At 38.8% G+C, this 16,203-nt stretch overlaps 1 protein-coding gene across 1 annotated transcript in view; it reads left to right on the top strand.

The window, feature by feature from the left end:
* Positions 1-15,512, top strand: part of LOC137975990 (serine/threonine-protein kinase PknD-like) — a 16,411-nt gene extending 899 nt beyond the window's left edge. The window contains exons 3-14 of the mRNA XM_068823226.1: positions 6,295-6,390; positions 6,526-6,541; positions 6,628-6,721; positions 8,070-8,139; positions 10,389-10,533; positions 10,701-10,729; positions 10,816-10,904; positions 11,024-11,087; positions 11,781-11,839; positions 11,969-12,026; positions 13,364-13,485; positions 15,272-15,512. Coding sequence (XP_068679327.1) covers positions 6,295-6,390; positions 6,526-6,541; positions 6,628-6,721; positions 8,070-8,139; positions 10,389-10,533; positions 10,701-10,729; positions 10,816-10,904; positions 11,024-11,087; positions 11,781-11,839; positions 11,969-12,026; positions 13,364-13,485; positions 15,272-15,303 — 874 coding nt within the window. The 3' untranslated portion in view covers positions 15,304-15,512. The remainder of the gene's footprint in view (positions 1-6,294; positions 6,391-6,525; positions 6,542-6,627; positions 6,722-8,069; positions 8,140-10,388; positions 10,534-10,700; positions 10,730-10,815; positions 10,905-11,023; positions 11,088-11,780; positions 11,840-11,968; positions 12,027-13,363; positions 13,486-15,271) is intronic.
* Positions 15,513-16,203: the final 691 nt, after the last annotated feature.

Raw genomic sequence — 16,203 nt, 5'->3', positions numbered from 1 at the left:
ATGTTCATAATCCTATGGGACGTAAAAGTATCCGCACACTTGTCGCAAAGAGTAGGGCATGTAGTTCCCGGTGTTGTGGTCTTTCTTGTGTGATGTATCATGGTTGGGAGGGTAAATGCTCGGAGAAATTAGGTACACCAAGCTATTCTAAAAATCCGAGGGTAAATAAAGATATATGATAATTATGATGATGATGATATGATATGATGTATCTTGAAAAATATGGGGGTCTATTGCAAAATTTTGGGAGTCCAGCTAATTAATATTCAAGAATATTTAATCTTCGATCAATTGACTCTTAATTACTGCTTCAGTACCCTTTCAGATTTCTACGCGCACTGTGAAGAATTTGCGTGTAATTTTTTTACTCACAACTTCATGTATTTTTTTACTCGCGCGTAACGCGCGCGTAATTTGCGTGTAAAATGCGCGCAATATGGTGGAGTTACATACATGATACGCGCGTGTAATGCTGCTATTCCTGCGGTCAGTACTGTATCTCTCTCCCCTCGAATATACACTGAAAATAAAACTTTGAAACTGTTATGCCCGTTGATTCATGGATCAAAATTGGGATGTATGGAGTGTCAAAGCTCCATCAATCACATCTGAAAGCGTCTTAAGGAATCTGTGGTACCCTAGCTACTCTTTTGTGTTTTTTGTTCATTTATTAAGTTTTCATTCCTGTCAGTCTGTAGGAACTGTTGGCATATATGTACTACCAGAAACCCATAAGGGTTGAAACGTGTAATGCGCGTTCACAGCTTCCGAATATTCAGAACTGCGAACTGATTTGTTGAACGTGTAAGTGCTAAGTACCATATTTGGAAACCCCTCGCTCTTGTTGTTCCAAATATGGTACCTAGCAAATTGGAATATTCAGAAGCTTGTTTCCCAGCACACAAGAGGCCGTTACACATTTCAACCCTTATGGGTTTCTGGTACTACTTATAGTGCTCAAAAAATGACCATGCTAAAGTTTGATTTTCCAGGTGTGTGAAGGACTGTTGTTGGATAGGCATAGTTCAGTTAAGTCTTTACCATGCCATCCAAGGCACAACTCTGATGATTTATAATGTTATCCTAGGGCACACAGAAAGAGACAACTCCCAACACAGTTACTCCTTATTGACCATTTAACAATTCTTATTCCATGTGCCTGCGTTGGATACAGGATGGTAAATAGCCAACGAGGCACTTAGTGCCAAGTTGGCTGTTACCAATGTCATATCCAACAAGGCCGAATGGAATAATATATATTTTTTTTATATTGAATTCTCAACCTTCGGTTTTCCTAAATTTCATTTAAGGAGGCTCAAAAGGGTTTTCAGCTCAGCGCGCATGAGTAAGCCACACACGCAATTCTAAAAGCAGCTTGCGTCAGCTCATGATTCAAAATGGGTCGCCAGAAATGAACAAAATAATTTCACTCACCTTTCTTCTAATTCCTTAGTAACATACACTGTATATGGCATAAAAATAGACATTTCCTAAAACGAAAACTGTGAAAAAAGCTAATTTTTCTGAAAAACTGACCTACAGATTTTGTTGAATTTTAAATACTTTAGAGATTATTTCTAACAGTATCAGGTAACGCTAAATGGGAAGATTTACCGTCCCGTTTTTTTTAAAAAAGACAATATATCTTGATTTTAAGGCTCAAAGAAATGCCTTACAGTATATCGTTGTCATGGTAATATAATTTTGGAGGAAAACGTGATGTGAGAAATCGTCTCAAGACAATTATGATTACCCTAACTGTATCTAAGGACAGAATATGTTAATTTCTTTGAAAAAAGGAAAAACTTTTTTGATCCTCCTTAAGTTGAAGAAACGACTAGAAAGTGATTTTATTCTGAGCGACATTTGCCGCATTCATTTCCATATAAGCAGAGATGTATCCAGGTTTTCAAATTTGGGGGTCCTCTGGACCCCTTTTTGAAAAATTTGGGGGTCCATTGCAAAATTTTGGGGGTCCAGCTAATTAATATTCAAGAATTAATATGCGATCTATTGCCTCTTAATTGCTGCTGCCGTACCCTTTCAGATTTCTAACTGGACAAATATAAAGCCTTATCCCTTCCCAAAACCATGTACTTAAAATGATCAATTTCTTTGAAACTGTTGATTCATCAATCAAAATGTATGGGCTGTCAAAGCTCCATCAATCACATTTGAAAACGTCTCGAGGAATCCGTATGCTCTAGGAACTGTTGGCTCCAGTTGATAAATTATCTAGATCTCCACAGTGAAAAAAAACAGAACTGAATCTCAATTTTCCCTAAAAGAGCATCATTTATTTCAACAACATTTGAGGTGTAATTTAGGAACAAAAGAGTAAACAAATGTAAGCGATCGATACACAGTTCATCATCGGCCTGTGCGGCCGTGACTTCGCCACGGCCAATGTTAATAATCAAGCGATTGAATACATTCAAGTTTCATGTTCAACACGTTAATTTTAACACTAACTCCGAAGAAAAGTTGCATAATTTGCAAAACAGACAAGTTACGTGCAAGACAAGAACCGAGACGATGATACGTGCGCACCCGGAATTAAAATAGGGAACTTAAGCAACGACGACGGCGACGGCACCGAGAGCGTCATCTCAAAATATAAATTCGCGTCATTGTAATCACTTTGTAAACATGTCAACCCTTCTTATATGACAAGGGTGTGGTAGTTCCTCAAAAATGACATTGGTCGGAACGGCGCTTAATTTAGGGGAGAAAATGAAACTTTAGCGTCAAGTGCTGACGTTCTCCTTAAAACCTAAAATTTGACTATTTCACGTTGTTGTTTTGCTGATGACGGCAAAGAAATGGACAAAAGTGAAAAACGCACGTGCAGGGCGTGCAAAGCTATTGTTTTTGCCTACTAAATATGCACATTTGTGACGTTCTCGTTGCCGTCGCCGTTGTCGTTGCTTAAGTTCCCTAATATCAACAGGGTTGCACAAAACAAAAACAGTTGGATTCTCTGTCATTTCCCTCACGATAAGCGAACTAATGCTTGAAATTCACTTGAAAAGTATGCAACAAACTGAACTTCGACTGAAATGTTTAATTATCACTGGCGGAAGATCGAAAGTGTCGCCGATTGTCTCGTCTAACAAATTAAACAGCTCAGATCATGTCACGCAACACGTGCGAATTCAAAACTGAACTCCTGAAGCTGGACACAATGGTTGAAAAAACGAAATTATTCGACTACAAAAATCCGAAAATAACAGCTTATCTTGAAATTTAAGGAACTCGATCATTTTTCCGTTGTGAGAAATGGGAATGTTCAATTTCCTTGTGAAATATGCCATTCGCATGTTTTTCCTGGCGTTCATAATTTGCATAAACATTCGATTTTTTTTTCTGCATCCAATTGGACCCTTTGTTCCATAATCTATGTGTCCAAAACGAAAATGAGTGAGTCCCAGGACGCAATGACGCACTCTGGATACATCTCTGTATAAGGTCAAATGCATAATGGCTGGTAACCAAGATCAAGTGAGGAACCAATGAGAAAGCTAGTATTGCATTATCCGAGATTGAGAATTTAACAAAACTTATTATTCCTGTTCGTTAAAAAGTAGAGACTAGCAGTAATCAAGGATTATTGAAGTGCGTTTGATTCCTGTTTCGTGATCAATGAGGCATTTGAAAGTAGTTGACTGTTTTGGGGATATCCCAATGACCTTAGGTTTTCAGTTTGGCACTCACAAACAAATACAATCCTTCTACACTTACCAGACAATCAAACAACATCAGCATAATTATGTCACTCCTGACTGTGTTGAACACCATTTACAGCACTGAGCAAAAAAAAGGCAAAAGGGTCACTGTTACCCTTACTTCTTCTTTGTGTTTTAATTATGATGTTTTCATTCCAGTCCAGTTTACATTTTTCCAATACCAATAAATTTCTATTTTCATTTATGCAGATAATTAGAATAATGCCTGAGGATGCATAGGCATTCAGATCCACTCACACAAATGTGTTATCAGTGGAACAAATGCTTCTTTTCTGCTGAAAATTAGTTGTTGGCCTTTTATTTCATATTCAAGCCTTTATTCTCTGAATTTAAAGCATGCACAAACTATGTATATGTTGCAGGTCATTTTGTTCCTTAGGTTAATTGCAACCAAACTAGGTTATTTTGTTTCAACCTAGGTCATTTTATTTTAAACTAGGTTGAAATTGATAGAAGGAAACATCAACAAAAACCCATCAATTATTAGTAAGTATGTGTAATATACATGTATTGGTTAGTAAATTGGTCCTAGAGGAAAGGGGATGAACTTAGTGGAGCTTGTATTTTCATGAGTATTTTATAAAACTCCAATGGTTGTTAAGTCTAGGCACTGATTTTAAATGGTTAGCATTAAGATTGGGGTTAGGCATACAGTACATGATAACCGATTCTACTTTTCTTTCTCAGAGCTTTTTTGCAATATTGTTCATTGATAAATCTCCTTAGGATGGCAGAGGGCAACAATATTGAATTATCGTCCAAGGAATATAAGAACTGAAACATACATGATGTCTTGTTGATTTTTAATTTGCTTAGTTATTTCCTCTATCTTTTGCTTACTTTGAATTCGTAATAATCAAAGGCAAGTAAAAACAAAACTTTGAAAAGTCAGGAAAGAGGATTTCATAATATGTTGATTGGATGCCATTTTGTAGTCTCTTGTAAGTGTTTATTTTCTTTTGAATTATGAAATAAAATATTTGTTTCTTTTTTTCAATTTTGCTGAGTCTGCTTGTAGTGATAAATCCAAATTTTGTGATTATTTTGGCACAGTCCCCTTCAAGTTCTTCAATTTGAGCAAGTAGCACATTTGGTCGAAGGGGTATTTCCTTTTCCATTTTATTAATTTTCAGCACCACATAATCCTGAAGTTCCAACTTCTTCTTTTTCTTCTTCCCTTTCTGGTGTATGAAGACTGCAAAAGGCAGACTGCTGGCTGCCTGCAAATAGCGCTGATAAGCAGTATTTAAGCTAAACACTTATTTCAAACAGTGCTGATAAACCGTATTTAAGCCTCGGGACCCATTTTTGAGCAGTTAGCTTTCAATAACTGTGATTCAGGGTTAGCCTGCAGTCCACGGTCTGCAGTTGGCAAGTGTCAGGCACCGCTCTCCTTTAATGTCAGGCTCATCCTGCCACTTTTTCAAATTATTCACCATTTTCCTGCTCTGCATGTGATGTAGCTGTGACTTGTCCACTTATTTGTGGCTTTTTAATTTCTTTTCTCCGAGAGAATCCGAAAACCACTTCATACAGCATTTTGCCAATTGTTCTGTGAATGGTTATGTGTTTTTTTACAAGCGGTTTCTCCAAGATGATGACACCAGTGGTTCGGAGACGAGTTCTTTTCTTTGATTAAACTGCAAACTTTAAGGTGATCTTTTGCTGTTCTATTTTGTTATGTCACCATCTTTTTTGCACTGTGGGAACGCTGTATTTGCGGCGAAAATCGGTTTGTTATCATGACTAGAAATGATGCCTTGTTCCTGGTATATTTTGCATAGCGATGTAAATAAACTTTGTACAATATTTGACTGCTTGGTACAATATTTGGTTTGTTATCATGACTAGAAATGATGCCTTGTTCCTGGTGTATTTTGCATAGCGATGTAAGTAAACTTTGTACAATATTTGACTGTTAATTTCTCAAAGTCTCACTTTATATCATATACGCATGTGCGAAGTGGTGGTTGTCGTGAAGGCTTGGAAATAGCTTAACGACTTCAGTTGCTGATTCGATGGCTTAGCGGTTAATACAGAGGAGAAGTAATCTCGGATGTCCTATGTTGTGAGGGTTCGAATCCTTGGAGTGGTGTGAAATGTTGTGAAAGTTCAAGGTAAGAGGCACAGTCCGTTGGTAGTAAGCAAGGACAGTAAGGGGGAAGGAGAGGGAGAGACGGTAAGTGGACGAAGAACGGTAGGCAAGGGAAAGGTGGAGAAAGGTGTTTTCTTTTTTATTCCCCCTAAAAATCCAGGCCCCCCATTTTTACATCCCCCCCAAAAAAGGGAAAACCCTTGTTTAGACAGTTCATAATAACCTAGGTTGAAACAAAAATAATGACCTAGTTTGGTTGCAAATTAACCTAAGGAACAAAAATTAATGACCTGCAACATATATACTGTATTCTTGGTAAGTTGTAGCTCACCGTCAGCTGTGTGAAGTTCAGGAACACTAGCTGTGTTCATACAGCCTTGACAACTGGAGAGCTCTCAGGGGAAATGATGAATGATGCCCTCATGTAATGTATAGCCTTGGTATTTCTTTCAGGAAAGGACAAACAACTCAAGTAATTAAACAGCTTGATAAGGTGCACAAGCCTTCCTACATTTTAGCAACACCTCAGCACACCTTATACATCTCAAGGTGATGATCTTGACTGCAAATAATGTTTCAAAATTCATTTTAATTTGTTTGTCATAAATAATGTTTATCCTCTGCTATTTCAGACATCATCATCACTAACAATCATTTTTGAACCTTTTTGTCCTGTAATTCTAGCTTCTTGCTCGACCAGGTAGGTTACTGATTTTGTGACAGTTAATTTAAGATAGGTCAAGCCATGTGACCTACTCAGCATTGTTTTATGTTTAACTTGTACAGGTTTTGTTTGTATCGGACACAAGACACTCTGGAGTTCCAGCCGTTACTTTCACCCAGGGTCATGGACTGGATGGACCCTGGGGAATGGTTGCTGGTATTGATCCTGCATACTATTACTACCGCTACTACAGTAACTACATTGTACTACTACTACAATGAACCACCACCACCACTACCACTACTACCATTACCACTACTATTCAGAAGCCTGTGGGTCAATTCTTACGATTACACTGTTTCTCCAATAATATTGTCTTTGTCTGTCATACAGTTATACATGTACATCTCATCTTTTTTGAGTCCACAGTTCAACAAGATCTTTTTTGTTTATGGGCAATAGTCATAGATAAGGGTCCTTTGGCAGCTTCTATAGGGTCCATGTAAGATCCCAGAGCACAGCCCCACTGGAAACAGTATACCAGAGTATGCAGAGAAAGGCCCAAGAGTTACATGTAACAACATCTAATTGCATAAGATTCATGGTAAAATGGTATGTTGCAGTGGTGGCAGGCACAAATTATGACCACTGCATTAGTCCCACTTCTTGAATATTCTTGATGTATGTCAACTGAAACCTGATTCTACATGTACCATATATCGCTATATGCTGCCTATAAGAAAGTAATTTATAAAAGAGATGATGCAAAGTTGTCTATGGACCCACAACTTGAAGGTTCCCATAGTTGGTAACCTCCATTAGCTGTAATCATACTTCAGATATGACACCCAGCACCATTTACTCTTGACCTGTATTTGAGAAGCTCCTCACATGCTCTGACATTTTTTCTAATTTACTTGATTGACAACAAAGATTGACTCTATAACCCTTTTTTACATAACAGCAATGTTGCGGTACCATATGGAACAACAATTTTTTTGTTTAATAAGACGCACTCATTATAATGTTGTAATTGTAACAGCAACGTCAACGGCAGCGGCAATCTAAAAACACCCAATAGTTTGCATGGAAATGCAATATAAACACAAATATGAACTCAGTGACCCTACTTTTTCTGTGCTGGAAATTGATCATCAAGCTAAGATAAAATCTTTTGCAAATTAAAAAAAAAAAATTCTGGACCAGTTTGAGAGCCACCTTAAATATTCCAATTATGAAGGTAGCTCTGAATGTGATCCAGAGAATTTTAAAAACTTTTTAAAGAGTTTCAATTTTGCCTGCTACGGGTAATTATTACTTTTGAGAAAACGGGGGTCACCAAACTATAGAAGTGTGCTGCCTGTTGCCATGGTAGCCTATTACCGGTATGTCACACTATTGGGTGCACTTTGTTAAGCAATTGGTGCTGATTTACATTAAACCATAACATACTTGCCTGGTGATACAGTGTTGTAGAGCCAATCCTTATAATAATAGTGTTTTTTGAAATTGAGCCTTCTTAATTTGGTGCAGATTTAAGATGATGATGATGTTTTGTTTCTAGATGACAAGTACTTGTATGTAGCAAGTTTTGCAACAGATCAGATCCATAAATATGATTTACAAACAGGAAAGTAAGTTGACAAAGTTATAATTTCTGATTTTTGACTGTGTCACACTGACAAAAATTTAATACTAACCAACCAATGCAAATGATTAAGACTTCTGATGCTGTTCCATTGAGGAACAGGAGTTTTCTAAGCAAAAAGACCATCACAGTTCAAGTACAAACTTGAGCAGTCAGACTTATGGCGGTCAATCTTTTGCGGTTGTTGTTCTGATCGCCTTCCTATTTAGAACTTTGAGCTTGTGCATCTCTACTGAATTTTGAGTCCAAACATGGCTGTTTAATGTAGCTTTTGGTTTGACTTTGGTTTGCTACTGTATATCATTTTTTAAAATAATTTTTAGTTATTTCAATTAGTTAAATTATGATTATGTAATAAATTGTAATTTGTATCATTAGAGCAGCTTTCAATTGAGTGTCATATAAAATCATTTAAATTATACTAAGTTACTTATGACGTCGACCAGTTACAGCAGGTGCAAACAGCGCAATGAACCAATCCAAATTTCGTAGCAATTCCCTGTAACTTGCTCAAAGTGCAGGAAAAATTGCGTGGTTTTGGTTTTCCTTCCCATTGGTTAATAAACTGGCACAAGATTTTTAGTTTGAAAATGGGTAATTTTTCTTGGTTTTTTTATTTATTTTATAAATTTGATTATATTTATTTTTTTCCGTGTTGGTAAAAGTCTTGCCAGACACTCCCCTGCTAAGTGCATAGAGTCTTCTGTGCGTATTTTGTTAGGTGAAAAATAAATATCTGGAATCTTAAAAGCAATGAGTAATGGACTTCGATGGCAATCTTTCGCCCATCAAGCTGAAATCAAAGTGAGCTGTATTTCTAATATTTTGCCAAGTGTGGTGTTATGTGCAACACTGAAACCAAATGGAAAATTCTGTGGTAACTTAATTATGGGTTCAACAAAGACAGAGAAGGATCGAACACCTTAAGTGGATCTGTGACAGTCATTTGAAAATTGCTCTTTTTATAGAATAATTAATGCAATTAGTAATACCTCTGTGAAGCACTATTGGACCCTAAGGAAATGGTGCTATACAAGACTATTATTACTAGTAGTAGTAGCAAAGAAGCCTGGGAAGTTCCAGCCTTAAATGGGACTACACTGAAGAACCAATGACCAGGAGAAAGAGATGCACACTACTCCACTTTTCATTTTTTTAGGCTTCTTTGTAACTGCTCCTGACAAGTTTCTTCTCTAACCACAGTGATCCTTCACAGTCTCATAGCTGGAGTTCAAGTTATAAGTTTTGGATTATTCTTTAGGGTGCAGGTCTGGCGTAGCGGTGGGAGCACTCGCCTCCTACAGCACCATTGTGGCCTGGGTTCATACTCTGTATGTGGGTTGAGTTTGTTGGTTCTCTACTCTGCTCCAAGAGATTTTTTTGGGGGTACTCCGGTTTTCCCCTCCTCATAAAACCAACATTTTTATTTTGATTTGCATTACCTAATTTGGTGATTTCAGTTTGCAGTATCCCCAAATTATTAGCGCTCCTGTTCAAGAATACTGGACACTTAAACAGAGTTCGATCCTTATCATACTCTAGCCTCTTGCAGGATATATTTAGCAAACTCGTAAACAGTAACATTGCATTTCATTTATTGACAAGATGGCTTGATAGCTTAGTGGCAGAGCAGTGTGCTACGTAATATGTGCAGTCATAAATGCATGAGCTAGATTACATCCAAATATCGGTAAGGAAATTTTTAAACTCAAAAAACCCCAGCTCTGAACCAGAGTTAAACAATTCAAAGTCATGATCTTTTGGTTAAAGGGGACATTATTTTAGTGGTTGTTAACCCATTTACTATTGAACCACACCCAACTGACAAGTAAAATCGTCTTACCCCAAGGCGTCTATGGGAGCCATCCCCCATTGCTGAGTATAATTATTGTCTGGCGTTAGACAGAGTAAAATCTATTAAGTCTCATTCCAAGGAGTCATTGGCTTAAAGGGGACATAGGTTTTGAGTGGATGTACAGGTTGTTAACCCATTGACTCCTGAACCACCCTCCTCCTCCCCCCCCCACTCCCCCCCCCCCCCCACTTCCTTGACGAGTAAAATCGTCTGGTGTTACACAGAATAAAATCAGACAGAGTAAAATCTCCCAGGGGTCAATATCAGCTTTCTAAACTGCAGTGATATTTATTAAAATTACTTTCATATCTCTGGTTTCAATATGTAACATTCTTATAATATTCCTCTAGCTATCATGCTTTTTCTATTTTTTTCTGCAGGTTTGTTGGTGCGTTTGGAAATGAGAGTTATCTTGATTGTCCTGAAGGAATGGCTCGTGGTCCCAACAATACAATTTATGTAGCAAGCTTTCTTGATGACAGAGTTGTAAAATTCTCCCTTCCTGACGGCAAATTTCTTGGGGTTGTAAGTAAATGGTTCATCGTATCATGACTTTTGCATGAACATTTGATTAGATCTCCAGGCACACAATCAACTGCAGGTTTCAAAAGATTGCGGGAAAAGTCATTTTTATTTTGATCTGTGAGATATGCTTTCACCTCTTTAACCTAAGTGTTATCGGTTCTCAACAGGTTGCCGACAAAAGCCATGGACTCAAAGGGTATGGTTTACCATGAGAGTCAGTTGAGCTTTCATTTCTCTCCATTAAAGGTCAAAAGAAGTTAAAAATCATGTTGTTTTCCACAGACCTGAGGATGTTGCCTTCCTGCCAGATGGTTCACTACTGATATGCAGCCATTACACTGACACTGTGTTAAGGTTTAATTCTTTTTCCGGTAAGTCAGGAAATCCGAAAAAGTAGGGCCTGTTTCTACTTTCTGTGCTTTTTTAGCAGTAGAGAAATTAGCATTTCTTTATTCTATTTAATCTGTTTGCTTTTTCTTGTTTTGCGCAGGTGAAAAACTGGGTGTATTTGCCAGAGTAGAAAAACCAGTTGGTTTAACTGTTGGTTCCGATGGGTGAGTCATCTACATGTACATGTAATGTCCAGTTAGTGCACCAGTTGCTTTCAAATAACCCTAATAATAATGACAGGCATTAAGAAAAACTTATTCTGTCAAACGAAACACTCAAAGTGCTTTACAAGAGTTTGTGATGGTACATTGCAGCCATTACAATCTCATGAATTGCCTCTCATGATGAGTAAAATTTTCTGGCATTGGCCAGAATAAAATCTGCAAGTTTCCCTCTTAGTGGGGAAGGGTCAAAGCCATACGTAGGAGCATCAATGCTGCTAGTACAGAACAAGTGACAGACCATGTCCTACTCTTTTTGAACAGCAGTTGAGTTCTTTTGATCCCACACATTTGGTCTGAGATGGAGCCTATGGTTGATAATGTTATTAACAACTATTCACCGAAGTGGACGTGGCTAGTTGTGGGTATTTACCAAGCCACAATCTCTTGGTGGGGGTAGACACTGAGTGCATCGATCCATCCAGTAGAGCATATTCGATAGCATGACACGCCCCCCCCCCTCCCTCCCCCCCTACCTCCCACCAATATCGGGCTAACCAACCCAGATGCATGCTGGGACTCCTTCAAGGGTTTGAGGAAAAAATACAGTAACTGCTTCATCACAGTTCGAAATTCTTACAGTTTTTTATCAGTTGATTTGCTTTGTGTTTTTGTTTTGTTTTTTTTCGTCAACAGACACGTTTACGTTACGAGTTACGTGACAAATAGTATCCTTCGATTCAATGGGCAAACAGGTAAGTTCAACGAGTGAGTAATTGGTTTTGGATTCGTCATTGGGTACAGTTGTAGGATAATCATTGAAGTGAACTTAGAACTTTGAGCAGTAACCAAGAAGCCTGAACGGGTTTTTGTTGTTGCTTAAGGTGATTTCATGGATGTTTATGCAGCTGGTGGTGGATTGCAAGGACCTTCTAGTGTCAGGTATGCTCTCAAAAACTCCGTTATGCAGCCACCGAGGGCATTGCACTTGTGGCAGTGAAGGAATCTCCCTTAGGAGCCTTGCGTCGTTGCCTTTCGTCTGTTGATGAACAACAAAATTGACCTTTCTGCTGTCAGGATGAGTTTGCAGTTCGACAGTAACACACGGGAAGGGAACTACGTTCTTGAAAACGTTGGCCGCGTAGCACTTATTTTCTACCCATCTAAACCATGTGAGCGTTAGCCCTATTAATGGAATTGGGCCCACACAAGGACAGAGGAAAACTCTGACCAGGGTGGGAATTGAACCCACGACCTTTGGGTCAGATCACTGCTGCTCTACCGACTGAGCTTGGGAATTTACGATGTCAATTTCACGGCAATGAATATGTACAAGTACAAGGAAGGGTTATGTTTTTGCAAACGTTGGCCGTGTAACATTTATATTTCAACAGAATTAACTATTGGAGGGCTGTTGTGGGCTAATGCTCACATGGTTTACATAGGTAGAAAATAGAACTTCATATTACCCTCGAATAGTTAATTCTGTTGAAATATAAGTGCTACACGGTCGACGTTTGCAAAAACGTGTACATATTCATTGCCGGGGAATTGACATCTTAATTTCCCACGACCTACTGCCGTTTGACCTTGTAGCTCAGTCGGTAGAGCAGCGGTGATCTAACCCGAAGGTCGTGGGTTCAATTCCCACCCTGGTCAGAGTTTTTCTCTGTCCTTGTGTGGGCCCAATTCCATTAATAGAGCTAACGCTTAAATGGTTTACATGGGTACATGGTTTCCAATAGTTAATTTGACAGAAACATACCAACCATTGGAACAAGGGTGCCCTTTGTTTCAAGAACCAGTGAGGTTCTAGTCGGCACATCAACAACAAGAGAAGACGTATTAAAAACAAAAACAAGAGTGCGAGAGCCTGATTGATGTTTCTTCACGTGCCGCTAAAGCGGACTCAAGTGGTTTTATAGCGATTATGTGGTGGTTTTTTTCCCTATGAAGGGAAGGGCCGATATGGAAAACTCCTGTTATCACAGCGCCTCATATTACAAGTGTCATGGCGTTGGTTTTATCTGAAGAAAAAATAGTGAGTTCCTCTTCAGTTTTAAACACTGATTTCATTAATATTGATGACGAAAAGTATAACCCTCTTAGGAAGAACAACGGAACGTGTTTTGTGTTAATTTGGCGTCACATGTGTATGTTGTATGTCTGTATGTATCGCACTCTTTGTCTAGCGTCCAACACACTCATCACCCCTTGCCCCCTTAGGTGGGAGACAAGTGTAGAACAGCAGTGTTAATAAGTGTTGTGTTTCTTTGCAGTTTTGCTGATGTCCGCACACTGTATGCAGCAAGTTATGATAGCGATCGTGTTGTCGAGTTCAACAGCACTTCGGGTATTACCTATACACTTCCTGGAAAAAGACACGAACATCGTGGCAATGGTATGCTAAGAACTGACCTCGGGAATCCTTCATGTATTATTTCATCTACCTAAGATATACATACTCAGTTTCATGAGATGTCATCGTACAGTAGACTGCCTTTCATTCAACCCGTGCATTTTCTTATGGAATCTTTGCTTGACAATGCAAGCATAGGAGCACATAGGAGTAGAAATAGATCTCCCATTAGCTTGATCGTGGGGAAAATGCTATTTATTTATATGAGTTTTACACCAAATAGAAACTGAAATTATAAGAAGAAAAAGGAAAAATCTTTTAGTTATTTGTGAAAAGGTTTTTTTTCCGCAAACGCCCCTCTGTCCAAAAAATCAATTCTTATTTTTCCTTGGATTTCAAAACTATATGTTCACTAAACACTAAGCGACCAAAGTTTATTTTAAATGTAGTTAAATACAATTTAACCCTGTTAACAACGAGGAGCAAGCGTTATACCTGTGGGCGTTGTGGTTTAGCGTTGCGTTGTACTCTTAGCCTTGTTTTCAGCGTTTTATTGTTTCTCCAAGCCTTTTCAACCCCATTACACCCCTATGCGTTCAGTTGCTGGGTTGTTGGAATTTCGTTCCCCCTCCCTCCCTTCTCATTATATATCTTGGTAGTTGGGGATTGTTATAGTCTGGCATGTGTGCAGTCATCTCGGCTCATTTTATTCGCCAGTTGTTTTTTTCATTCCTTTATTTCAATGGTTTTCATTATAACCATTTTACTTTAGTATATTTTGATCGACTTCCACTGAATGTCTTTCAGCGTGATTGGTGTTGTCTAATAGGGAATAACATGGCCTTTTGAGGGAGTATTGTTTATTTGCGCCCGCGTAGTGTCATTTGCGGCCCGAGCGCGAAGCGCAGTAAACTTATTTAAAATTACCGAAAAAATGCGTAAAATCGTCTATAAATAATAGGCATATCACAAAGTTGAAGCAAGAAACAATCAGCTGTAGGGCTGATAATGCGTTAGCAGTCCGCTGTCAGTCTTTTGCAGCCCTCTGAGCGTGTGTTTTGAAGAGGCCGATTTTCTATTTGGCCGCGTATATTGATAATAATTGTAATTTGTTTATTCCTTCTTTGGGGCGGGGGCTTGTGGCTGGGTTGTGGATACTGCTGACCATTGGGGGTGGCTCCATCCTGCAGGAGTTGGGTTCCTGGCCAACCGTAGGGTTATTTTGGGCACCTGACCTCCACTAGCGACGAATGCTGTTAACTGGAATTTTCCTATTTAATGGTCCGCCATTATTAACTTTAAGATCTTGAGAGAGCTGGATCGAGGAGAAACTGACGTCAAAGGCTCACTAACTTAAGAATGCAATCTGTGTGTACGCCGCAGAATTAATGTGCAGCACAGGAGTTTTGGGCTTTCGGACTTTTAAACTCGCGTTTGCATGTATAATGAGCTGCATTCACACGTTGAGATTTTAACCTAGTGAGCCTTTGACGTCACTTTTCCCTAGATCCAACCCTCTGAGGTCCAATCGGTCAGTCTTGAACGTGAGTAATGGCAGACCTTGAAATCCAAAACTTTCGCGCAAAGTAAACGGCCTTTGGATAAAAATCAAAGCTCAAAATTTTGCCAGTCAGGTGTTAAGCAAACACACTTTCAAAATCTGAAGAAAAAAAGGAAGTGATTTTTTTATCACAGGGGCACTTTAAGGAATGACCACACTAACTGAAAGTAGAATGTTATATGTTTATATTTGTTGATATGTTTATATTTGTATTTATACGTCAAGTTAAAAGAAAGATGTTACCTTCTGATTTATATTTCCTTTCAGGTTCTTTCAGGAACGCAACCCACCAAAGATGACGATCGAAGGATGACCTTCTAAGAGTCCGGGATTCAAAATATTTGAAAACAGCCTTTTAAAATTGTATTTATTTTTAAATTTAGAACAGAGGCGATTTCGATTGTTTCGAAAGTGAGCGGCGAGAGGAGGGCAAGGAAGACTGTTTTACAATTATCATGTTCATACATTTAGGGAACAAAATGGAAATTAAAGAGCTGTTTATGCGGGACCGAATGATGGACACACTTCATTCCTCTGAAATAGATCTGTTGGAGTCACAGAGATAGGAATATATAACCCCTAGCCCCTCGGTCAAGGAGGCTAGCACCTATCCTTTTTGTCAAATTCTCTTTTGTGGTACTCTATAGCTGAAATTTCTCAGCCTTACAACGCCTAGTATATTGTCCTGGCGTGATTATCATAACACCCCACACTCACGGTCTAGGAATATAATAAAGGTGTGAACAGTTGGACGATCGAGTCTTTTTGGGTAAGGATTTTAAATCATGGGCTTCACCTTGCAAGTCTTGTTCATAAAATTATGTTGGATGTTAAAGAACCCAGACACTATTGAAAAAGAGGAGGACGCTGAGTTTCCGTTGTTGAAGTCGGCGCGGCGTGGTGAATGTGGCCGGCTTCGTGTGCTATCATCTTACACGCGGTGTACGAGGCCACCCAAGTTGAAACCCCATGAGTGAAAGGAGTTTGCCGAATGCCGATTTTCAGATATACACAAAACGTAGCCTGCCTAGCAGTAGTTGCTATTTCGTTTCATAGAATCGGGAGGATGGACAAGGAATTTTATTTCCTCCCACTTTCTCCACGCAACTTCTTTTGGAAGGAAACGGGCGCCACATCTGCGCAGTTTGGGGAAAACCTCCAGTATTCAGGTGTTGCATTTGTTTGTTTGTTTTTTTTTC

The sequence above is a fragment of the Montipora foliosa genome, chromosome 11 (genome assembly GCF_036669935.1).
Source record: "Montipora foliosa isolate CH-2021 chromosome 11, ASM3666993v2, whole genome shotgun sequence".
NCBI lineage: Eukaryota > Metazoa > Cnidaria > Anthozoa > Scleractinia > Acroporidae > Montipora > Montipora foliosa.
Note: the sequence above shows the minus strand (reverse complement) of the source record. Positions and strands in the feature narration are given on the sequence as shown.